The sequence below is a fragment of the Cygnus atratus genome, chromosome 20, assembly GCF_013377495.2.
Source record: "Cygnus atratus isolate AKBS03 ecotype Queensland, Australia chromosome 20, CAtr_DNAZoo_HiC_assembly, whole genome shotgun sequence".
Classification (NCBI taxonomy): Eukaryota; Metazoa; Chordata; class Aves; order Anseriformes; family Anatidae; genus Cygnus; species Cygnus atratus.
Window position 1 is genome coordinate 4507927 of NC_066381.1, and position 27227 is coordinate 4535153.

General features: G+C 39.5%; 1 protein-coding gene across 1 annotated transcript; it reads right to left on the reverse strand.

Moving 5' to 3' along the window:
* Positions 1-5132: 5132 nt before the first annotated feature.
* On the reverse strand, positions 5133-27193 carry MYL10 (myosin light chain 10). Its single transcript, XM_050714758.1, has 7 exons — positions 27047-27193; positions 19212-19298; positions 16425-16500; positions 14847-14951; positions 11166-11244; positions 6046-6094; positions 5133-5280 (listed from the first exon to the last, which is right to left on the reverse strand). The coding sequence occupies exons 1-7, from the start codon at positions 27065-27067 to the stop codon at positions 5182-5184; spliced, it is 516 nt and encodes a 171-aa protein (XP_050570715.1). The 5' UTR covers positions 27068-27193; the 3' UTR covers positions 5133-5181.
* Between the last annotated feature and the right edge of the window lie 34 nt (positions 27194-27227).

Consider the following 27227-nt stretch of genomic DNA (forward strand, 5'->3'; position numbering starts at 1 on the left):
CCTCTTCCCAAGGCTGAGTAATAGCAGCTCTTTCAACCTCTCCTTGTATCACAGAATCACAGAATCACAGAATCGTCTAGGTTGGAAGAGACCTCCAAGATCATCTAGTCCAACCTCTGTCCTAACACTAACAAGACCTCCACTAAACCATATCACTAAGGGCTACATCTAAACGTCTTTTAAAGACCTCCAGGAATGGCGACTCAACCACTTCCCTGATGTTCCAATCCCTTAATCATCTTCATGGTCCTTTGTGGATTTGCTCTAGTACGTCCACATCTTTCTTGTACTGGGGAGCCCAGAACTGGACCCAGCTCTCCAAATGTGTCTCACCAGTGATGAGCGGAAGACTCACCTTCCTTGACCTGCTGATAATGCTCTTCCTCATACTGCTCAGGATGCTGTTGGCCTTCTTTGCTGTAAGGACACACTACGGGTTTATATTCAACTTGTTAGCCACTAGGTCTTTCCCTGTACTCTGGTCTCTGTACTAGGTCTTATTCCTCCTCTGGGGAGGAGTTATTCCTCCCCAGGTGATGGGCTCCACATTTTGCTTTGACAAACTTTGAGATTCCTCTCTGCTCATTTCTCTACTTCACTGAAGTCCCTCTGAACAGCAGCACAACTACCTGGTCTGCTCCATCCAATTTTGTACAGTCTTCAAATTCACTGAGGTTGCACTCAGTCCCATCATCCAGCTCATTAATGAAAATGTTAAAACTGTATTGGTATTGTATTTTTACACAGACAACTTATACTTCAGACAATCTGCACCTTTTTAACATTAGTGAAAATTCAAGACATGTCCTCAGATAACCCATGCTGGCACATTACCAAGGTAACAGAGACAGAGGGGAATCAAAGCTAAGGAAATTTCTGGGATAGGAAGAACAGGCTACAGGGGATCAGAAGCAAGCAGCTACTAAGAAAGAGAGGAATGGAATAAACATTTCCCCACATTGCCTAGAAAAATACATAAACTTCACTGCTGCTGCATCACAGGGCTCTTTTGTTTTGTTTTGTTGTTTTTGTTTTCCTTGTTTTTTTACAGATAACTCCTACAATAAATATTCCATTCTGGCTGGTGCTGGAATATTTGTCCAACTTGATATATCATGTTTTAAGAAAAAAATATACACAAAGTTAAGGTAGTCATAAAGAGAAAAAGAATTAGAAGTGTAGAAGAGATCATTGAGAGGAGAAGTTGGAAAATAACATTGAAAAATAGAAAACTAAGCAGTCTTCCAGTGTGCTAACGTTCATTACAAAGAGGGTAGAAAGGATGAAAATGATTTAATTTGCAGACAGATTTAGGTTAGATGGTTTGGGGAAAAATGCTCATATAGATAGATAGATAGATATGTTGTGTTGTTTTTTGTTTTTTGTTTTTTTTAGTATGCATACATATTTAATATGCATATATATATATATTTATATATATTTATATATATAAGGCCAGCACTTGAATAAGGCTTGCTTTGGACGTGAGGCTACCTACTTGGAAAGTTTAGAAAGATTAAACAAATATTTCTAACAACAACCATGCCTCCAAGCAGAACAACAAGCCAGAGGGAATGCATAAGAATCTTTCTTCCTCTGCCTTTTATGACAGTATATTTCAAATGTTGCTGCACCCTTTCACAAGGTTTCAGAAAGGCTTACAGTGTTAAACTTTTAAGTGTCAATAAAGCAGATTATCAATTCTTCACTGTTTCTTTGTTTTCTTCCCATCCAAATAGTAATTGTTTGTGAAAGGGCTGACACTAAAGAGCAACTGCCGGAGTTCACACAAGTTCAATTCCCATCTGATCATTTTAATGATGCTTTGGTGAGAATCTTGGTTTTTGTGGAAATAACCTCAGCTCTTTGTTTCCTTTACTTAGTTGAATCTGCATCCAAAACCTGTAAGCACAGCTCCATTTCCCCAAATGTGGATTAAAATGAAATCAGGATTGATAAAGTTTCTTAGAATAAGTCCATAATGATTTCATCACATTAATCTGAACATTTGTCCTTTTCCCTTATAGAAGGGGAGGGTTACATCTTCAAATTCTGTTGTGTGATGGCCCAAGAGCCCAAGGTGCAGAAGCCCAAATGAACAACAAGCTTAATGGTACAATCCAACCCAAAGGTCTCTTCAAGCAACCTGTTAACATGCACGTGTCTGCTGTACTGACTAAGTGCAGTTATCCTTGGGCAAAAGACAGAAAAAAGAAGAAAAAAAAAAAGGTGAAATGGATTTTGAACAAAGAAAAGTGTAATGAAGAGGAAGGAGAACCAGGGTCCTAAGGAACCTGGGCCTCTATGAAGCCCAAGAACTGCTTCAGAGTGTCACAAGAGCTCTGGGTGGTTGAGGGTACTGTGGTGGTGCATTAATGTTTGGTATCTGCTGGAGGACCTCACAGTGTACAGCCCGCACCTTGGTTTGGTCCCCTTTAGGAGCTGGAGGACATTTGGACTGAATTTCAGAAAAACTTCTGCTTTAGGGAAGTCATCAATGGAAGGGAAGGAGAAGGAATCATCATGGAAGTCTACAATGAGAGGTCCAAGGTCAAGCTGAGAAGTCAAGCTGCAGGTCAGGATCAGGTCCAGTGACAATTCTAGGGCCAGACACAGTTCAGTGGCTGGTGGGAAGGCCCACGGTGATAAGGAAGGTCCAAGGAGAAGCACAGGCCCAACAGTGTAGTTCAAGTGCTGACCTGAAGGAGAGGAGGGGTGCAACCTGGAAAGGGGCAGAGTGCAGCAGACTTTCATCAGTTTAAGACACTCCAGAGCTGCACTTGAAGAAGTCATGTAACTAGGTAATAACAGATGAAAAATGATCCATCAAAAAGTGTGTATGCTTTGATGGAAAAATATGTGACCTCATCTTTCAAGAGCACTGTCCTCAAAGTTTTTGTCTACCAACTCACACAAGGAAAAATAAATACTCTCTGGATAGAAGGCAAAAGGTAAGCCCTAATGCCATTTTATCTACTCTTCAATCTCATTCTGAAATCTTTAAACAGAACAAAAAATGTAAGCACCATACAACATCTGATGCCTGAGTGACTGCAGCTCCTGTTAGTGGAACAGTCAATATTCACTCAATGGGGTATATCATTTTGTGGAGCTCATACAATGCAGCACTAGATTTGTACATGTTTGTGCCATAGAAGAGCATTTTCCAGACTCACTGCTCAAGCAACTTCCATATTAAATCTGCAAAGGAAACATCAATTTCTCTCTCCTATAAGCAGCTCCTTTCTCTGCTGAGAAGTGTGGTCACTTGTTTGGGTCCACAAAAGAGTACAAAGCAGAAGCTTACAAATACCTTTATTTCTACTCTGCCACTGAAAATACCTCCATGACCTCCCATTGCCTAGCTGTAATCTCATCCCATAGTGGTGCTCCCACACTTATAAAATAAAAACACATTTTGGGGAGAAAAGTGTCATCACGTGAAACAGAGGTAAGAGCTGTGCCTGTACAGGAAAGCCTAGCTTCTGGCAGATAAGTCAGAAGGTGGAAAAAGAGATTATGCATTGCATTACATGGAGTTTCACTAGTCCCAAAAACCCAGTCAAGCTGCACACCCCGTAGGGAGGACCTGGAGGAGCACACTGTTGTTTTAAATGTTACAAGAATATATGCCAAGAAGTGTCAAAGCCCTTTCCACATCTTCAGCAAGACTCATGCATAAAAGGGTCAAATTTTGGTTCTAGTTGGGTCCACCAATATTTGGCAGCAATCTAATTCTTCGTAGACACAATTAACTCACCTACTTTCACTAGAAAAACACTTACTACAGGAACATGTGTGGTGCTTCTGAACATAGGTGCGAGGGGGGAGATTTATTATGCCAGCTCTGGGCATGTCCTTGCCAGGAGCCTTTTTGTTCTAGTTTTCCCACATTACTGATGTGCACTGAGTGCAGGGCTTTGCTAGAACAACAACAACAACAAAAAAAAAAAACACAGGTGGGGCTGAATGTCACTTCCTTAAGTCATGCAGATGCTAAAGCTTTTTCATTTAACTTTTCTGCCTTTCCTGATGAGGGCAGAGTTTGACCTCTTGTCCTCAAGTTCTCTTTCTAGAAAGAGTATAAGACATAGAAAAGAAGCAGCTTGTTACTCCATGTCTATGGGACTGTTGTGCCAACAACACTGATGCAAAAGGAAACCATTTGCATTAGTTGTTAAAACAGCAGAAGCTTGTTTTACTTTGGCTGCAATGTCCTTCTGACTCCCACGCAGGACGTTTTCGTGCAGTATTCCACATAGGCAGAATATGTCCAATTCCTAGAAGTCCAAATACAAGAAACTGTAGCCCATTTTAGAAGCTATGCTATCTTGAATTATAAAAGTGATAGTTTCCTTTTATGTGTAACCCTGGGCTACAGTTTCTGAGTTTTCTTCTTGTATTTTCCCTAGACTGTGTGGCAAAACACATCCTTCCAACGTGTCCCTCACCTTTAAAACAAGGATCATGACCAACTGGTGAATGAACAAGCCCTTATTATTCCATGGACAACTTCCTACAGATATAAAGATACCTCTGAAGGGGGAAATTCCTTATTGCTGGTTTCTAAGAATGCCTAGGTAAAATTTGCTATGAGAAATATAGACACTGTTCCACTATTTCTGTTCTTTTGCACCAAAGCAAATGAGAGAAGTGGCTTATGAAACTGGACACATCACTGAGATGGTGAAGGCATATGGTGTATTCGCAAGAGCTTAATATTGTTTTATTTACACTTTCAATGCATGGGGCTGGGAAATGGAACAGAATTCGATTTACTAAATGCTTTTCCCAGTGCAGTAAGTTAGAGGATTTCTCAATTAGCACATGGAGCTTATGTATAAAAGACAAGAGGTTAAGCAACATTGCAGTGCCCAGTGGACCATCTGGTGAACATTAGGATTGTCAATAAATCACGAAAGCATCAGTTCATCAAGAAAATTCCATTTCAAACCACTGACACAAAAAAAAAAAAAGGGATGGGAAAAAACTCACAAAATTGGTATTTTCATCTTTTATAAAAACAGGAGCATTAAATAACTTTAATCTAATTTCAATTGTTTTATTGGTTCTCTTCTGATGACCACATGACTTCACATACTGAATGTTTAGCCCTTAGTCTTGCACAGAAAAGTATAATGAAATAACTTGGTGCATCATCGCAGGAGCTCAGCTTTCATTTTAGTCTTTCTCCTCACCATGGGTGATAACATAACAGAGGTTCTTATAGTCAAGATTACCAGAGACATCTGGAGGGAAAGCAGCAAACATCTGGTTGATCTGCCAAGTGAACAGGAGATAAGTGTTACAAACGTAGGACTGTGGGACAGCAACATGTACTGCTTTTCAATTTCAACCCAGTTCAGCTCCCTTCTGGCCTGATTCATTAACCATTAGGAAAATTTTTCCCTAGTTTCATTAAAATTGAAATAGGAACCAGGACAAAACTGGTTAACACAGTCCTAATAGAATCCCCAAAAGTTCCCTATCAGAAAGAGCTTTCCCTAAAGTCCAGGTAAGCTCTGACTAAATATTGTATTCCAGTCTGCACTCCAGTCTGTTCCTGCCATGAACAAACTCCACTCAATCTCTTCTTTTGAAAAGAAAGTCCCTCTAAATTCCTCCCAGCCAGCAGAATCCATGTTCAATCTCACACAAACCACAAAGTCAGTACCTAATTTCAGAACTCATTTCGGATTTCAAACAAAATAACTCTCACAGAAATGGAAAACAGATCACAGTCCCCACCCAAACGCATTTGAACTCTAGTAAATTCATTGCCCAGCTCACCATAGGAAAGAACAGCAAGAGATAGGCCACGCTTACACTTGGATGGAAGTCCAAAGAATCTGTTTGACTTTGATTTAGCCATGGAGCTATTCAGAAGAGATGCTTTGAATTGTTCCTAATTGCTAGAGCTGGCATCAACCTTCTCTCAGACTGGATTTGAGCTGATTTCATGCATTTAAAGAGGGGCAAATGCATATGGCTGAGGAGTAGCTGGAGATGCATTCCTATTTTGAGTAAGGTAGAAAAGGTCCTTACCTCTTCTTGACTGAACCGGTCTGCCTGTGTCATAAGCATTTCTTTGATGCTGTTCAAATAAAATGAAATAACCTGATTAAAGGGTGATAATGGCACATGACAATTCAGAAGGCAAGATCCCTCCTGAAGTTGCATGAAAGAAAATCTGTGTGACTGCATAAATTAGAGCTGTTAATCCTTACATGATATTGTAAGAGATTTTCTGTGGGCACCCATCAGTGTCAATGCCTCGCTCTGCCAACTTATTTTGCTTTTGTGACATTTTATAGAGGTTTAAAATTGTTTAAGGTTATTACCCTAATTGTAATACAGCAATTTTGTATGCTTATCTTAACCTAAAATGGTAGGTTTTCTCACTTGCTGTTTAAAGTTTGGATCACTTAACAAAACCAAAAGAAAGAATATTTTCTGTAAAATCGGAGGATGAAAGGAACGGAGCATGAAATGAGGAAGAGGACTTGAAAGAGAACTCCAACAGCTATTCCAAATCATCATCTGAGAATCCCTTTATTTGCATGCAGTCATTCCCAGAGGAGACTGTGAAACTGTGTGAGACCTGTTGTATTTCATGGTACAACATCTTGATCTGGAGTTACAGAACTGTAACAAGGAGCTTATCCCACACACAATCTGCATCTTATGCAATTACATCAAAGAGAATATTTTTGGGACAGATCCTCAGCTGATTTACACTCTGTTTTCAAACCCATTGTAGGAAGTCAGTATAGCATGTATTTTTTTTTACCTAAATGTATAGGTGAATAGAAAAGCCAAGAAGAACAATTACTGCTTCCAGTCCAACCCCTTTACATAAAATGTCTTTACGTTTCACCCCGTTACTCACATACTGAGGGCAGTGTATGTACAATCTGTGAAAACGTCCACCAGTATCAACTCACTGATACCACATAATCATCCCTTCCACTTGCACTGATAATTTCTCCTTTCTGTAGGAGAATTCCTATATTAATTCAAAAGATTTTGCATTCACATTGCAAAGACACAGTTGTTTTTTGTTGTTGTTGTTATTATCAAAGGTATTTACCAGGGCTTTTTCCAGATCAGTAAAACAGATTATAGATCAGTGATGACAAATGAACAGCCTGATGTACAAAAACAAAAGCTGAAACAAGTACAGAAATCTGTTTTAGTTTGTAGATTGGAAAAAACGGCCGTTTTTTTTTGACGATTTGGTGTGGGGAGAGTACAATAGCTCTTCTGAAGACAGCCCTTTCTGTTTTTTAAAGTGAATATTTAAAAATAACTACTTAAATAGAAATCATGCCTGCACAGGAACACTTTCATACAAGTAAAATTCACCTACTGTGGATGCAGATATTCAGGCAAAATAGTAACGCTTCCCTTCCTGCTCCCATCCAGCACGCATCTTGAGTGAAACAAGTCACACAGATAAAAGTGTAATTTTGATGGCAAAGCTACAACTGTACTTCCTCATATCTCTAACACATATTTTTTTTCCAGTAAAAAGCTACAACAAAGACATTTGCGTAAGAGGCATATACACTTCTGAATCTCTTTCTTACTGATGTGAAGTACTCACTTGGAAGGACACAAAGGGAAAACTGAAAAAGGAAGTTTATGGGTAATGAATGAGGACCTTACCCACAAGGACAAGCATGGAAATATTCAGGCAAGTTTGGGGAAATAGTCTGAACTCACAGACAGGGCTTAAGCTCTCGTATATGTTTTCCTTGCACTACTTTCCCATACTCTATACTTAGCAGAGTCTTTCTTCACCTCTTTCTCTCATATTGCCATTTCTGTCTTGTTACTCTGGTCATTTGTTACGTGACTGCATTTTTTGAAGTGGAATTCTCAGATGCTCTCTGGTTGGGGGAGTAGAGAGATCATTCTCATCAGCATAAATTGATTATTGGATGTATGTGCACTGGGACAAACATCATTAGCAAATGTAAATAGGAAGTGTGATACAGGAAGGAGCTTGGTGAATAGAAGGAAGCACTTACAGCAATTTTGTCAGAAGTCACAAATAAGCTTCATCAGAAACAGAACTGAATTAAAAAGAGATCTGGGCGCGATGTGTCCTCTACTCACATGCTTAAAGTATTTAGGGGAAAAGAAAAGATCAAATATCTAATTATAATCTTCTGATGCATATCCCAGTAGGCTCTGGCACACTCACAAGGAAGAAGGACTGAGTTAAGGATCTATGCACATTTTCCATTATTTATTTTATAGGGAAATGAACACTCGCTATTTCCAAAGCTAGAGATTATGTGTTTTTTTCTTTCTTCATGTATCTTTTCTTTTTTAAAGACTATTTGTTTCTCAAACAACAACAACAACAACAACAAAGTCTTCTGGGCAAAAAAGAATCATTTGCCTTGATGTGGGTGTCTAAATGTTATCTCTTGTCCTGCCTGACATCAGTTCCTTCTACAGAAACAAATATTTTGTTGCCTCCTTGTATTTTCAAAACATTTTTAAAATTATCTGTAAAATCTCTGGGACACTTTGTTATTCCCCTGGGATTTCCCTTCATACATTGTTTTCTCAGAAAAGAAAAAAAAACACCACAGGTGACTTACAATAAGCAGTTCTCTACAGCTATGATGAGAAACATCACTAGCTCAGTCAAACTAATCTCTAAAAGTCCAGAATGCATTTAAGCTCTCTGGATCCATTTTCCTCCGGTACAAATCTGTAAAGTTTTGTTGGCATCAGCATTAGACACAGTTGAAGTTGGCCTGACTCACTTTGTCCAATGAATGGCATTTAGGACTGAATCATCTAACCTTTCCAAAAGCTATGCCAGTTTACACCAGCTGAGAATCTGACCTAAAGCATTTTCTCTTTTTGACATCATGCTATAGGAAGAAGTTTATGTGTGGTATAATGATGCAGACAAACAAAGTCTGTCATTGAACTTGGAATTAAGTTATAAACTCCTGGAGCTTCTGGAAAGGTTAGAAGACTCCATCACAGCTACCATCAGATGGACTAAGTGAGTCATTTCCAGACTAGAGGTGAAAACACGCAGAGGGAAGAGACATAAAAATCCCCAGAAGGATGTTAACTCCATGAACATAAAAAGAAGTTCTGATTAAAAGGTCAACATGGCTGGTTTTGGAGAGGAACGTTCCAGGATTTTTTAATACGGAGAAATATTATTTATTAACATTAACTGTCATATTGAAAGGGCTGCATGAGCCAACATAAAAATTATTTCAAAACCTTCAAATGCCTAAATTTTGGAAACATATGAATAGAAGTTAAACCTCAAAGACATTCACGGAATTGATTTAATGGTTTGTTCTGTAATGATCAACATTACCCTCGGGTCTAATAAGTAAACATTATGCTCTGTTGTGGTGATGAACTAAAACAATTGTCTAATGTTAGCAGTGCAGTGGGGGTGGGAACAAGGTTGACCTTTTCCATCAAGGAAAAAAAAATGTATTTCTCTCTCATCTTTATTTTGGAGTGTGATACTGCATTCCTAATTTTCCCCAAACTCCAACTGGATTCCAGCATCCAAGGAATGTAGAACTGGACACAGGGTGGCAAGCTGGCAGATTTTGTATCTGGTGCGATGTTACAGACAGTGGTGGGAAATATAACATTTCATGGGTTTTGTATCATCAGAAGGTTGTATTTCATGGTTGTGATTTCACTACCGTGTGATCTGGCCTATTAGGCAACAGGCTAAACTTTATTCTGATAATGTTTGAGTCACTTTTGATGTATTATCCTGAGTGTTCTTCCCAAGCTGTTTGGACAGTGTTAACCCCAAAGCAAGCAGAAAAACTATTAACTCTCTATTCCTCCCACTTGTTTGCTACATCCACTTGTTGTATCTTGATTTAATTAATTTGGAAGTTCTTTAGTGAACTTGGCTTTTTTTTTTTTTTTTGGGGGGGGGGGGGGGGGAGGGGAGCATATTGCTTACCATAATAGGACTCTCATACCCACTGGGAATTAAGTGCCACTGCCATAGAAAAGCAAATTGGTAATGGAAAAATATATTGTACATGACTTTCCTATTTTTAACTAACTTCATGAGACATTAGCAATTGCAGATACTGTCCTGGAAAACTCCACCTCAGAGGTTCTGGTAACAGGCTTAGTATTCCTTTACCTTATCACAACATTAGCAGAATTTCTTGATGCAAATACAGCTTTGTAACTCATGGTTCCCTAATAAGCTTGCTATACGTACTATGCTTTAGAAAACTTACCTGAATTGGCTGCTACATTAATAGTACAGACCCCAAATTCACCGAGGAATTTCATCATATGCATAAATCTAGGCACATAAAGCATTTCATTGGAGCCATAGGTCAGACCTCCTCATCCACTGCCTTGATTTAGTATCATTTATCTCATTTACCTGAAGGCCTGCTTACAGCATTTGGACAGTATAATGAGGATTTACATTTGTGCAATTAGCTCTTAAAGTCTTTTTACCCTGCTCTGTTGGTGTAACAAGTTACAAATACAAATTAGGTCCTGCCTCCTTATTTAAAGAATAGCTATATTGATAATAATTGTCATATTATTAATAGCATTATTTGCTTTTGCTCCCACCATATCTAGTGGAAATTTACAGCAAATTGTTGTCTAGAAGCATAAGGCTCAAACAGTAAACATGTAACAAGGAAAATGTTCTTACTAAAACCATGTCCCCGAGTTAATTAAATTGATCACTTTTTTTTTTTTTTTTTTTAAGGGGAATAGCTTTCCCATTTTAGTCAAGCTCTCTGAGAGCTAGGCACCAGACATTCATTTTAATTTTACATATGGAGTTAATCTACAAAGAGTCATGTGTTGATTTATATCCAGATCTTCAAAAAAGGCTATCTAATGGCCTACATGTGATTATATTTCCGTTGCCTCTTGCAATGTCTGAAGACAATAACATCTCTTTTTGGTATACAAATACAATCATACAATGGTCTAGTCTTTTAACTCTGGCTTACAAAGCCTGCCAGTTCCTCTGTCTCTTAAAATCCTATGAAAAATATAGCTTTTAAGGAGTTCATTAAACTTGTACAATTACAACTACTACTACTACTACTACTACTACTATTATTATTATATGATTATTGTTATTATAAAAGAATTTTAGGTAAACTTACTAGTCTGCCTTTATGTGGCCTTTTCCTTCTGGGTCGAAAATCTTAAAAGCATTCAGAATGGTTTCTTCTGGGTCCGTGCCTAAAATTAATGAAATATAATTTAGAAGCCAGGGTGTATTTCTGTAGCTGGCGAATACTTGCTATGTAATTGCGTTCACTGGAAAACAGAGCAAAATGGAGAATTCTGCAGTTGGAGGTTTGAAGACAAAGGTTCCTTAAGTCAGCAACATTTGTCATGTCAGATAAACAATAGAGGTGAATAGTTCAATGCTCAGAAGCTTAAAAATAATAACTCATATCTATTCTGTGTCTGCAGGAGAGAAAACTTCCAGGAACTGGTCTCCAATATCAGTACCCAGAGGATTAGTGGCTTTCAGAAATGAAAATATAACAAACTGTTTCCCTCACTGGCTTCCTCTAATCTTGTACTGTACGTTCCTTGTAAAAACACTTTTTGATGTTACTTGTTCTTCGCTATATAGAGAAGAGGCTATTTCCCTCACTAAAGGAAATGGAGCTCATCATAAAAATCCGAATGTCAATGGAACACAGTGGAAACAGGATGATCAATGTAAAATGGTGATTTGCGCTTATATTCTGTATCACACTCCCACTTAAGTATATGTTCATTAAGTAAGTGTTACTTATAGAAACAGAATGGTTTAAAGCACTATATTGTTGCTTCAAGAATTTGCTTCTGCTCTTAGCTGGGCCACAAACTTTTGGTATGACTTTAATTTCTCTGCTCCTCTGCTCCCAGCAATAAAATTATAGTAACAGTCTTCTTTTTATTCCATCCTTTATCTGTCCCATCTATTTAGACTGGGAAAAAAATTGGGTCAGGGAATAGCTTTCACAGTGCCTTTGGCTGGGATTTTTGACTATTCTGTAATACTGCAGATTCTGCGTATTCTTAATCACAATCAGTTTCTACCCACACCGAAAGATACCCTATTTACTCTCTTTTTGACTATTCCTCAGTATTTCAAAACATTATGGTACCACAATGCAAACCATTATCATATAACTTTAGGAAAACAAATTTACAAGCAAGTATATTGACCCATGAGGTTACTTGGGATGCTGAAGTGTTGAAAGTGTGACTAAAAAAGGGTAACTATTGGAAGAATCCCATTAGTATTTAAGTTTATATTCCAACGTTTGACACAGAGAGAACCAGAACAGAACCCAGGCAAGGTTCTCTGCTCTAACAAGTATATACATTCTTTACACCTCCTTAGTTTTCTTTGTAATCATAGGGATTAGTACTAGTATCCTAGGGGATATAATGGTCAATAAACCAAAGACTATATGGCTTCCTTCTTGTTATACACTGGCCGTGTATATTTTTCTGCCAACCTGTAAGCAATGTATTCAATCTACAATGAATATATGATCAACACAATGAGGATTGGTATTTAATGACTGTTTTGATAGTCCTTTGAACAGAAACTTCTCCCAGCTCTGAGGAAAGGTCTGCATTTTAAATAGTCACCACTGTGTGGGGGATTTTTTTTTCTCCTTACTGTGTTTTACATTTTCTACTCTGTCATATCCTTGGACTTTGGCTTTGAAGAGAAGCAATGCAGCAGGCATTCTTTATTGATTAGCTGGTAAATAAAGTGGTTTCTTTGATGTGCGGCATCTCTGTTTTCTGTACAAATTGTATTATTCTGACTCCCTGTAGAAACAGCTCCATGTGGTTGGCATTAACATAAACTGAGTTTTGTTAGCTGTTCATCTGGCATCATAATCTCCATATACAAAGCTAAAGCTCGCCCCAAAAATCCCAGCTTCCCCTTTATGACAGAAATCAATTATAGCACAACAAATTTTACTTAGAAAGCACCTTTCACCAAATTCTCTGAGTGGTACTTAGCTAATAAAGAGTGTTGCAAAATTGCCATATCCACTTCCTCTAGCCTTTTCTCCTTTTCTAATTGCACTACAAAGGCTCTTCATCCCAATTAGTTTTGATTGGGAATGTGCAGTCTTTTGGCTCTGCTTCCTTTGCATGACAAACCCAACCAGAAGGGCATGACAAGCACAGCTGTGATTTTCCCTTCACCAAATGGAAATTAAAAAAAAACTCCTCCTCTGCTAGTAGTCAACTGGAAATCTGCAGACAACAGGGGTATGCTTTACCATTCACCTTCTTGTGCTGGCACTGGTTTTAGGCCACACAATCGGCAGGTCTGGACTCTTTGCCAGCTTCAGCAATCATAAGAGACAAGAGGAAAGATGGGGATGGAGGAACAGCTCATTTCCATGCTCTGTGCAACCATAAGCAACACAAATAGACAGCAGTATGCAGCAGGGCACCCCTTTAGAAACCCACAGGAACACCCATCAGAAACAGAAGAGCATGGAGAAGGACATTACCTACTTTGCCAGATGATATTCAGAATGTAAAGGTGCAGGTACCACTATGATCAAGACAGATCAATGTCTGGGTAATAAAATCTGCACCTCAATGTCAGTCTAGAACCTTCCCCGTCACCTCCCAGACATGCTGTATTCCTTATCAATAGTGAGTTTCTTTGAGGACTAGTTACATCAGTTCTTCCTTTCAGACCTCTCTATTTTCTATTCCAAGGGTAAAAAGCCCTTCTTTGAAATTGTGCTTAGGAGTATAAAGCCAGAGGCCAGCAGCAATACAATAAATGCTTTTTTTAAGAAGAGGTGATCAGATTTTTCCTTTTTTCTATTCATTTTTATTTGTGTTATCTTCATAATTTTAACCCCAGGAAAGAGTAAAGAGGGAAAAGAGAATCACATAATATTAGTTGTTTTAACAGTCTTCTGGAATGTGCTTGGCTAAGGCCAACTACCTTGCTCTGAAGGTCAAGGCTTTCACCTATCTCTAATTCATACAGGAAGATGACTAGAGGGTTCTTTTGGCTTCACACTCCCTGTTTTGCAGTTTCCAGCCATATAAACGATATAACTAAATTACTAGCTTCCACACAGAATTTAGTACCTACAATTTCTGAACTCCCTACAGTCATTTATATATATTCTGTGGCAATGGGCCAAATTCCTCTCTGTTATCATTCTAAATCCACTGAGATTAAATTAGTCCAATTTATCCATTCATTAGGAGTTATTCAGCAAAATCTTCATTCAGCTTAAGCCAATAGCTTAATTACCATTGACCTCAAATGAAACCAACCCTGGGCTACTGGGTTACTACTGTAACAGAAAATGAGGGAAGACCATGTTGCTTCTTCATGGCCTTTAACTGCAAGGATAGTGCAGAGGTCATGTTCGCATGAGTCACAGGAGTTCAGAAAGATTTTCGCAGAATACTGAAGATAGTTTTAAACCAGTTAACACTGGGAATAATACCAGCACTGCATGAGCGACAGACTTCGGCCTAGAACCTGCAGATGGTGAATAACTCTTCTGCAGTGAGCTCCAGGCTGCCATGATTTCATTACCTTCTAGACCTCAATTTGCCACTTTCATGTTGGCTTATGCAAGCTGAAATCACACCTTTGAATTGTCCTCTGGACTGTCTCTCAGCCGTTTCATGCTTTATCTCTGTCTGCAAAAATGGAGATCACTCCTTGCCTTTAAGCATTGTTCTGTGGATACATTATTATAATTTGCAAGGTGCTGAGATATTTCTGTGCTTAGGATCTTTGACAGATACCTCTCCAATCCCCCAAAGGTACTTACCTTTCAGCTTTTCCCCAAACATAGTAAGAAAGACAGTGAAGTTAATAGGACCTGGCGCCTCCTTTACCATGTCTTCTAGCTCTTCATTCTTGACATTCAAACGACCTGCAGCAGAGATCATTTTTCATAATAAATCACAAATTGTGTTTCAAAAAATTATTCCCATTCATCTCCTCCCACTGGGGAGCTCAGGGCTCTGTGCAACTTTGCTAATAACAAGGTAGAACACAACTCCAGAGTACTCCAATGTATTCTGAGTTGGAATACAGAGTTGGCTCTAAGATCAAAGGGTGACTGAAGGAGTAAGAGGGATAAATGATACAGACCTGGCCAGCAGCAGACCAAAGAAGGGGCCACTTCCAAATAAATTGTTTTGCTGTTTGTTTTTGGTTTTGTTTTTTTTTTTATTACCTCAGGTGAAATACAGACCCCATTGTTATTAATATAGCAGAGTTCCAAGTGACTGAAGTGGATCCAAGGTCTCAGACTTTGCCCTCCTGTATATTGAGATGCCTTTGTGCGTAGAGGGCAGATGGATGAGCTGAGTAGTCCTATCCCCTCCCCATCCTTGTGTTGGACTACTGATGAGAATTTAGAACCTGGCATCTCTACTCAAATTGAGTGGTAATTTGCTGTGACTGTACTTTATAGGCATTGAAGGGCTTCACTGAACATGAAGGATAGCAGAACTTGGCCTTAAGAAATAAATATTTCAGGGTAACAGTAGCTACAGGCCAAAGTTGGCAAACTCCTTTGTCACAATAAAGAGTTCAGGAGCTTCTGCTCTTTGCACTGACTCTGCTGCAGTCTGATTCCACCCCAGGGAGCACTAGAGATTCTTATCAAACTCTTTTTAATAAGATCCAGATGGCAAAAGCCCAAATGCCTACATCACTGTTCAAGCCTCAAATGTTGCAACATGGATAGAGCTTCAGGTTTGGGCTCCTGAGCATTGTGATTTTCCTTTTTCTTGGGACGATTTTTTTCAATCTGCTTGATGTTATCACGATTATAAGGCACATGAAATGGACAATACCTAATCTCATGACATGCGCATTCCACCCCACATCAATGCACAACAGCACAGAACCTCACATGAAGTCTTCCTACTTTTGTGTGGGCAGAGGGGCAGCTAGTCCATGACAAGAACGTTAATTGGTAGATATTGCATGGCTCCTAGATAATAAAGGTGCAGCTTGTGAAGCGTGGATTCAGAGGCTAATCAGAAATGCCTGGCATGGACCCCTACTTGGGTGGGCTTTTTATGAAATACTTGCAGGGGAGGGATCAGTGCCTTTGGACAGCTGCCAGCTGCATAGCTCTGTAGCACCCGCCAGTGAGTCCCAGAGAGACCTTCATTCAGCATCTGAACGAGGCTGCTCAGGAGACTTCCCAGCTGGACCTATGTCGTCAAGACAGCAACTACCATAAAGGAGGAGGATCAAACTGAACAGGTTTCCTTTTGCCTTCTATGTATCTCATTACTTCCCTCACTGTAAATCTAACACAAATTTTTGTTATGTGCTTGAAATGTAAACTGCATTTCTTTTAGGTATTTCATTATCACTACCAGCTTACCTAGGGCAGCAAATGTGTCTCTCAAGTCTGCTTTGTCAATAAAACCGTCCCTGTTCTGATCCATGATGGTAAAAGCCTGTTGGAAGAAAAGGGGCAATGTATTGCCATTGTCATGTTGCACTGGAGAGTGCTACAATCACACATACCAATACAGAGGGGTGTTATATTCATGCTGTAAAGAATATTTAACTTCCTTTGATTCTTCCATAACATGCCACATCATTGCACTTTCCTCACTTTCAACACATTACTGTATTTTGGCAAGGGGCTTAATTAAACCCACCCAAACTTCTTACTAAATTAATGCTCAGTGCAGCATGTATCTGGGCTGAAGCCAGTGCTGGCAGCTCCAGCCATTCAGGCCTTAACCCATAAAAGCTTGAATTAGGGAGGTTTTAGTCCTTTCTCATATCTCATTCCTTTGTGCAGCTATCATATTTTGTAAAACATTTAATTACTGTAGGTATCTCTCTGCTATTGAGCAAAATTCAATTTCTTCTGGGCCTCAGAATGATCCTTCATACAGAGATAGCTCAATTTTCAGAAGCACAGAGAAATGTATGTTTCCTAGTATTATTTATTCAAAGTTTGTTTCCCTTTCCAATAAATGGTATCCTTCAGATTGACCTTGATGTGTTGACCTTAAGTACTTCTTGTCAGGCAAAATTTAACTTCTTATAGAAAAAACAAACAAACAAACATTTGTTATCCAGCCAGCTAACTGCCTATCTGCCTATTTACCTATTTTCATGCCTGTCTATTTGCTGCTATTACACTTTTAATGTTTCATTGATTTTGAAAGATTTTAATGACCTAAAATTCGCCTGTATATACTATGGGAAGTATTAGTAGAACCAGGCATGTCTCTGAAACTGTTATCGGACATGCACATCAATAGGAAACTGTATCTTTACAATGATCAGGAATCGTTTTTATTTCAGGATTATTATGAAAAACAACATTCTCCTTAGAATACAGCTAGTCCACTGCAGCTATAGTAACTTTCAGAGCTTTAAAATCCACTGCTCTATAGGCTGCACTTCTTTCCATGATCACATTATATCAACATATCTTCATTCAGTTTTACCTCCAGTTTCTTACAAAGCCCCACTGCTCACATTCCAGTTTGCCCATGTGATTACTTGCAGCATGCATGTTCATAACCCTCCATTTACCTGCCAAGCCATCACCTAATAAAAAATTAAGCCCAACTCTTTATAGTTGCTTTCCTTCCTTTTTGGGGGGAGGCTTGCTTTAAACAATGATTAAGCATCCCCACAATTTGGAAGCAAAACAGAATGAAATATGAAGAGCAAAGCAGAGCCCAACAAGCTCACAGAAGAGAGGAAGAGTTTTAGCTCTGTATCTTAATGAAGGAACTTAAAATAACATAATAATGGCAATGCACATTTTCTAGTGAGCTGATTGAAATCTCTAAGTAAAACTGTTCTGATAAAAAACAACTTTTTAGCCAAAATTTGTTCCAAGTAGGCAGTCTTTAGACACAACATGGTCTTGGATTTCATTGGACCACTCCACTGCCTTGTGACTTTGCCATCATTCTGCCTCCATTCTCCCAGAAATGTTCTAAGTATTAGCTTACTTAGACTAGTTCAAAACCAGCATTCTGACCAATTTTTTTTAATGGTAGGTCTTTGAACAGTAGTCCTTGAAGAGAATAAATCTGGATGTCCACAGGATGCTGGTAAAAGGTGGGAGAAGAGTGTTAATAAACATGTTCCCATTAACTTGGGAAAAGGTTAGTGGTTTCAATTAATTTACCTGGGCCATATCTACAATACGTTGTATGGGTTTTTAGTCTCATTCACCACTGAGCTTTACTTGTGAGAATCCTCATGAAAAGTACATTTGAAATTCACATGCACAAAATGAAACAGTGTGTATCACATTGGAAATTGCTTTGGAGATGTGAATTAGCAAAAAATGAGGAAAAAAAGTGTAATTAAAAGGACAAATCAGTGGAAAATGTGATAGCCTCACAGATGTTCTAAAATGCCCACTCAGGAATAGAGCCTAAACTCATCAAGCAAATTATCCCTCTTCAATTATGCATCAGCTTTTATGCCCATTAGATTGGCCTCATCACAGGTAACTGATCAAAGAATCCATAATGCATCGTAATATCAAATTTTGGGGGAGCCAGAAGATGCTTAATTAGTTAACCTCAACATGTTGTTTTGGTTTATGGGCATTTATGGAGAAAGTTGGCTGAGGGCTTCTTGGTATTTTTGTTTCTAGTTTGTGGGCAGTATTAGATGGGCACAGAAGAATATTTCTATTGCTATTGTGGAACAGTCCACTAATTAATGCCCTGGTTCAGTACAACATCTTCATTCAGGATTATACTTAAGCACGCAAGACAATTCTTATTTAAAATAGCACTTAAACTTAACTTTAAAAATGTGCTCAAGTGTTTTCCTGAATTAGGGCTAAAGTGGATTAGATAATAATTTTCTTTTCTTCCTCTTTTTCTTTTTTTCTTTTTTCTTTTTTTTTAGTGCTCAGGAGTTTCTCAAATAAACCTAGAACTTGAAAAAGGAGAGGGAGGGAGGGACAGAATGAAGGAAAGAAAGACTGAAAGAAAGAATGAAGGGAAGAACAAACACAAGGAAAATGATATACTAGCCAAAACCACAGAGATGATTCAGAAAACAACTGTGTGTTCTATTAAAGCAGATGGAGAACTGAATAAGGATTACAAACAGAACCTATGTTATTCATTAGCAATGACAGGAGACTATAGAGAACAGCAGAACAGTGACCAACCTCTTTGAACTCCTGTATCTGGGTTTGTTCAAACATAGAGAATACATTGGAACCACCTTCTATCTTCTTCTTTGCCTTTTTTGGAGCCTGTGATACAAATAAGATCAAATATACATTACCTTGTCTGTTAAGCACCCATGAAAACAAATTCCATTTTTAACAGAAGGTAAAATATATGCAGGCAAGTAATACAAGAAGATTGTGTTTTGTGTTTTTTTTTTTTTTCTTTTTAAATTCAATCCACAACATATATATATACATTAAAAAATGGGATAAAATATGCTGCTTTAGTTACAGCTGAATCTCTCACTGAGGGTTTTTGCCATTTCCGTGCTCTTGCCTGGAACCTGAGAGCTTGTATAAGCAAGGACAGCTTGTCACTGTGCTGCCGTGAAAGAGGTGAGGGACCCAAAGCGTGACTCTGAATAACACAGCTGGGCCACTGCTTGTTCCTTGGGTAGTGCCACCTGCGCCAGCCCATTTGACATAGGACACTACTCCCTCTTCTGTACTGGTTTTGCAGAGCTCCACACTATGGGAGGATTGATGTAAGCTTATAGGCTCCCATGGAGATATAAGGTAAATTCCCAACCTGCTGTTCTCAAGAAATATAAACAGTTCAGGTAAGTCCCCGTATGAACTCCTTCTTCCCAATTCCCATGTGGGGACGAGCAGCCAGACTCAAAATTAGGCCCTGCATGAAGAGTCACCTCAGGGACAATAAAGGGAAATGATATCGATTCCAACTGACAGAAAAGTTTAGAAGTCTGCTCTGTCTGGACCAACACTGAGCAAATTCTTCCTATGTAGGAACGCCTTCTGCACTTGGAGAAGAGTCTATATACTTGCACCAACCTACGATACTGCACTACATTGCCTTACTAGCCCATACAGTTATACTATTTAAGATAGTTATCATCAATAAAAGGTAAGGCTTGCTTTTATCACTGTTCTATAGTCAGAAGACACAGACACGGAGAGACTGGGGAGCCCTACAACGTTATCAAAGAATCTAATGCTCACTAAAAATCAGTCAGAACCAGACATCATTATGTATCTTTGAAAAAGGGCCCAACCAGCTTGCCTAAGACAATACAGTTTTTGTTTTGCAGCGAAGAATAAAACCTGTGATTCCTACGGATTACAGAAATGTTTTAACCACAGCATTATCCTTACTTGGGGCAAGATAATGAACTACACTGCCTTTTGAATTCCCTTCCAGATGGATTATTCTTTTCTTTATCATTCCTACTTTTAAACTTCATCATCATAGTCCCACCTGGTTCTCTTGTCATGGAAAATTAGTCTTACTTAGTTTGGGCTATTCTGCATGAAACAGAAGGGAACTTCTACTGTCTCCTTTCATCAAAATAAAAAAGCCTATGAAAGTTCAAATTCAATACTGATTTCAAATATCCTGAGGAGCACAGCAGCTCAAGGAAGTATTCCCACCTGACTCTGTTTGAAGTATACATTGTCTGATCAATTTAATTTGCCAGGCAGATTTCCGCACTCAGCCATCCTGCTTTAGATCCCAGGTTGAAAATTAGGGCTGTGGTAGACATTCACCCACAAGTCCACACTCCAGACCTGTCAATCTCTAATCAGCTAATGCAAAGCAGTAAAATCTGGAAATAGGAATGGGAATTAAAAAACAAACAAAAAAAAGTGTTTGTAGTGAGGATAAAAATAAGGATAGAACGCCACCACAGACATGGAAAAAAAAAAAGTGGATAAGTGGAATATTTAATGAACGTAGAAATATTGATTTTGGAATAAACAGATTCCCTCCTCCTCCCACACATGAAATAAGTGTTATTCTGAGCAGTAATGGGCAATCATCCACATAACGTGAGGTGCCTACTGGAGGTTTTCAGCACTTCCAGATTGACTGGAAATATTAAGGACAATCCTAAGTATTTACAATGTATTTGTTCCCCGAGGTAAAAAGGAAGCAGATGTTACCCAGTGAAATGTATTGCAAGCTGTCTGGGGGAACTGACCACATGGCACAAGGCTGGCCCCAGCCTTTACAGATGGGGTAGTAAAACCGCTTCTCCTGTGGTCATGTAGCTGGTCTTTATGAAGACAAAATATGCTGCACCATTCTCATGCTCTGTTCTGCTGTGACCAAATACAGCATCCACATCCAGCACGACAAACTCCCCGTGACAGCAAGCAACCTGCATCTTTTTAAACTAGCGCTGTGATGAAGGACAGTGGACTGCAGCTCCGGGTTTTGTTAACTTGAAATGCCAAATGCTGGTAATACCTCCATTATTCCTCAGCTTAATGGGTTCTCTCTGCTGTAAGGCTTTAAGCAAGTATTGTAGCTGTAAGAAAGGATCAGACAAACCCAAAAGCTGTGGCTCATTATCTATTAGAAACAGACTGCCAAAAACAAAAAAACACCCCAAAACTTTTCTAAATTAGTTAAGTCCTATTCAAGGCAAAAGAGACTGAAGATTATTTATCCAGAGGACAATCACCATACCCAGCGAAATTCATCCCAGCACGGTATTTGCTCGTTGCTTCTCTCTGGTTAGTCATCTCCAGGGATGATAAAGGAGACCAGTGCCCATGTGGCTTGATCTATCTTTAGTTTTTCTGTTGAAGCTCTGGGCGTGGATCCTATTTATGATCTACTCACTTGTGGAATGGGGCTGAGACCACCAATACATTTCACAGGAGCCAACAAACAGCTGTCAAATGGGAATGGCTTTCCATCACTGGTTTCAAGCTAAGTATTTTGGTATCTTGGATTATCAGTCTTCTATCTTTTTGTATATGCAGTGTCGGGAATGTAATTTATCTGCTCTAAAACCTTGGGAGTTCATAATCACAGAAAGAAACTGCAACTTGGTTTTGAATGACTGGTGAAGGTGGCATGAAGAGGAAGGTTGAGAGAGAAGGAGGTGGTACAGGCACAGAGAAGAGTACATTGCCACTGCTGCTCTGGTGGATCAAACTACAAACAGCTCTAGGAGAATGGAAATGGCTCTGTTCTGCTGCCTGACAACTCCAGACACTCCAGAAATTTTTAATGAATAGAACCAGGATTCCGAGCCTAGAGTATCTCTCTTAAAGAATTATATGGCAAAAAGGACAACACAGAACTGAGCAAATAAGGTTTCTAAACTGTCAAGGATTTAGTAGGTGACCTACAGAGGAGCAAGTGGGTTACTGATGCATGATTGCTGTCTGCCTTGATTTCCCCATTTGTAAAATGCAAAGTGTACTGAGCGGTACTTTGTGATGATAGCTGCTCTATCTTTGCAACATGTGCTTTGAGACTGACATACAAAATGTGCCAGATGAGAAACTGAAGAGCTGAGGGTCCCCTGGGCTCAGATTCCAAGGCCTCAATAGCACAGCAGTGGGAAGAATGTTGCAACAACTGAACAAGCCTATTAATATTCTTGCCTGAGTGTATTAATCATTCCATTGTGAAGAAAACAACACTTCACTTCAGAAGAGAAACCGCAGGCTTGTCGCATATCACTCATTTGTCTTACTAATGTTAGCACTCTCTCAATTAGCCTGGATTTTAAAGGGTCTTTTTTTTTTTTTAATGTTTAGGGTTTTTTTTTAGAATACTTAAATGACAAATGGAGCCGTACCAAAATTTGGTCCCAAGAAAACTCTTTTTAACCAGGCACTGGCTCTGAGTGGAGTTTCCTTCACTCAGGTTCTTTACATTTCTCCTGTCTGGCAGTGCCAGGGAGCTAGGCAGAACAAGGACAGTGCAGTGACACGGGCAGGCAGAAACAAGGAGCGCACACTGCCTTTGCCTCTGTGGATAGAAGAGTAGGGATTCATTTTATATTTGTTGTTGGGAGGCAAGGGTTATGTTCAAGTGCATCAGAGTGAAGAAATCTCTTGATTTCAGGGTAACCTACAAAGAGAAGCTGACAGAGAATCACTTTATGTCTCTGCATGAAAAGGAGGAAAGAGCTGAAAATACTTGGTTCTTACTTCAGAACATGAGGCCTTGTTTACCCTGATATATTCACGAAAGGCTGGAGCTATGGTAAGTTCACAACACCAGAGATACAACGGAAGTGACACTGAATTACTGCAGAACTTTACCATCACAGCCCCTTGTGACCTCTGAGGAGGTCAGCTCCTTGTTTCGACCACCATGCCCTCAAAAACTCAGAAAATAAATAACTAAAGACGACACAGCTTCATAGTCCAGACAGCCTAAGTTCAAAAAAAAAAACAGGCAGAAACAGTTCCCCACTCAGCAACTTACTGGGTTATTGTCTTCTTTTTTTTTTTTTTCCTTTTTTTTTTTTACCAAAGAAGACACCAACCCTTTCCACTGGTGGATAGGCAGGTCTCTTGGGAGGGAGTTCTTCAGAGAAAACCAGCGGCTCTCTATTAAGAGCCTGATTCTGTTGTCTTGTACCTTTATGGGCTCATTCAGCCCAGGGCAAACTAGACTTAAAATATTAACAGCTTTAAATTGCATTGTTTCTCATTTTATACTTCCTTCCTTGGCAACTACATCCGTGACTACAGAAAAGACAGACTCATCCATCATCTCACTCAGATTGCGTCCCCCACTGTGATCCACAGTATGATGTTAACTCCGAGTTACTATTACTTTTTCATCCATCATGATCTCGCCTTACTTTTCATCTGCTCTGGAATCTCACTACTGACATTTCCTGTCTTTGAATTTTGGTTATCATTGAATACAGATTCCGAATCAAAAGTTACATTTTAAACCCATCTGAGGGATCTTTGCAGCGCTGGACAGGATTGTTGTCATTATTGTCACACCAGTTTGCTCTGCTGCAATAATTTACATTGCATCTGCACCAAATCCCCAGCCATGGCAAAGCCACTTTTTTTTTTTTTTTTTTTTTTCTGTATGGTTTAAGTCCTTTTCATGGCAGGTGAGCAGCATATGGGCAGCCCAAGTGCATGCCTTTCAGGGAACAGTCTAGAGGAGTAAGCAACATAAACTGCTCTAAGGGCACAATTTGCATTTCAAACAGGCAACAGCCTCAGATCATTCAAATAAAAACCCACGTTATCAGAACTGAGAAACACCAGATCTTTTTATTGCCTACTCTGCACTGGCAGACAGAGCCCTCCCTTCTCATCCTCACTCCATTGTGTATGTAGTCCCGGCCTCCCACACACCCACACAGACACACACACACCTTTGATCCCTGCTAGATACAAAAATCTGTTGGACTGCATCTTCCCGGCTTCACGCTCCTGCACACTGAAGCATTCTGCTTTGCCCCACATAAAATCCCTTTCCAATCAGTCTCCTTTTTCCCCTTGCATATATACACAGGGAGGATGTGGCGTGTCCCAAAACTTCTCTGTGAGCAGCAGATAACCTCTCCAGCTGCAGACTGCTCAACCTCTGCGACCCAGAGTTCACCAACCGCTTTCCCCACCCTATGAATTTTTCTTTGGCATACACATATCCCCCTCCTGCACGTAAACAGATAGCAGTCCCTCCCTACCACGGTCCCCTGCGCTCGCAGGCACACACAGACGTGCACGCATGGGAGCGTGCATGTGCAGATGCATACGCACACACTTCAGCAGCTAAACAACAGGCCACATTTCCAGCTAGTGAAATCAGCATTGCTTCGCTGAGGTCAGTGCTTGTTTCAGTACAGGTGGTACATTCTAGACAGCAGAGCAAGCTGCAAAACACACTTGATCAGAACGCAATCTATTTTTGGGTACTAAGTTCCCTTCGGCATACTGAATTTGCTGCAAGGTGTCACTTGAACTGAATAAACACCAGAATGTTTCAGGAATATGAAAAACCCTTCCCTCTCCCTCCTTCCGTCTCTCTTCTTCCCTCCTTTCCCTCCATCAGCGCAGTGCATGTGGAAACATTACAGGCTAGACTTCACTGAAATTCCCTGGAATTAGCGGAGAGCAATAGACAGTTCTCAGAACTCCATTCCATAACACTTGTGTGGTCTGCTCTTGTTAGAAATTATCTCCCTGAACCCTGCCTCTCTCATTCTCATCAGCCCTGTATGTCAGAGCCTAGTAGCACTGGCTAACTTGTAATTATTTTTTACTATGCTGCTTTGTCTGCACTAATCCTTTGAAAGTAGCTTTACTGCACATCTGAAATATTATGATGCTATAAAACCTCTGTAATATTTATAAATCCCTTAAGACATCATAAAGAGAGAAAAAAAACCTCCCCACAGAGTTCATCTAGCATAATTACATATACATTTCCCTCTGATTAATAAAAAATGATCACTTCCTTATGTAAAGATATTCTTCAGCTTTCTTTCATTAAGGCTATTTTTTTCTTTCCATGTTAAATCTGTTTCATGTGTCCCTGTATAGTAAGGTACCTCAGAAGATATTTTCCCAAAACAAAAGGCACAATGAAAGGAACCATCACAGAGAAACATCAGTTGAACTGGGAGTGAGGAAACAGCATAGTCTTTCACTGCATTTTGACATCTCCCAACTTGAGCAATTTCACCACAGAATGTCCTGAAATATCCTAAAACATCAAGCAGTGTGGTGTGTTGTTTCACTGAACAGGAGGGAAGAGAACTGGTAAATAGTAAAAGAGAAAAAGAAAGAAAGAAAAAGAAGGGGAAAAAAGACCCAGCACTTGCCCACCCCCACCACAAAGTAGACGGCATAGACTTTACCAAAGATGATTAAAAGGAAACCTGTAAATCCACAACTGAAGAAGAAGACACTGTCCACTTCTAAAACAGTGGTAAAAAACATGATTAGTGACTGGCATAGTCAGCGTGAAACCATTTACACTAGGATTGCACAAATTGAACTTGGATCCTAGTTTTGTGCGTGTATTTCAGAAATAACTTTGAACGTGGTTTTATCCTGCTCAGAACAGCACTTGGATCACATTTGTCACCTGTTTAAATAGGATCAGGTTTGAACTAAGCTTTGAGAAAGCTTTTCATATACAGCTCCCTCTCCAGTGTTCTCCAGAATCAAATACTCTATGGCCTGAGGGAGCCACTGGGCAGCACTACTCTAAGACAACCTGAAAAGGACCTGCAAAAGGAAGAAAAATAAGAGAAAATCACTTTTTTTTTTTTAATATTGTAGTCATTCGTCTGAATTTGCAAAAGACAAAGATTGAGCCCAGTCTACCTGCTGTCCCTTAGGCAGGAATCTTTTGCTCCTCGGAATCACATCAAATGCACCTTTGGTGCAGAGGTGACTGCTAGAGTCCGAGCTAAAAGCCAACAGTGAGCAAAGCAAAGATAAAACAAAGAAATCTCTGCAGTACTTCCTATTTCTCCCTGTCTCAAGAGCAATACAATTAAAATTATAGAGATATCCCTCTCCCTTACTCCCCATCACGCCGTAGCAGACCTTAGCACTAATTAACACCAGCCATGCCAATCACTGCTTGCCCTAGTGAATTAGTCTTGGAAAGAGATGCACAAACTTTTCCCTTTACCAAGTGCATCTATGTTCCCTACCTTACTCATTTGTTAAACATGTGCAGAAAAGTCTTTGGAAGTTCACAGATCACTCTGTTGGATGTACCTTCATTGTGGATGCAATACCAAGTGTGAGATTTCACGGAGCCCAGTGTGATCATTACTGCTCTGGTAGAATTGCTACAGTCAGAAACAAATACAAACCGCTAAAATGACAGACACGGAAAGAAAAAAACCTACCATGTTGCTGCTGCTCCTTCCGTTCCTTCTCTGCCAACTAGTCAGCCAGCAAACACAATGCCAATTGTCTCTTTATATAGTGTCACCAAGGAACAAAAATATGCCTGCTCCAAGTTTAGACAATAGATGTAAGATTGGAAAAGTGCAGTAATTGGATCCCAATACCATTCCAAGCATCTGTTCCATGCACGGCTTTAGCTTTCACAGAAATAATGCAGCAGATAAGTAGAGTTGGCAGTTGGGATACACTTGTACAGCGCTTACAATAAGCTACAGCTGAAGGGACTTTCCCGTGTACTTCTAAGTAATGAGCACAGGGCATGCAGAGATCTTAAGTGGACACGGC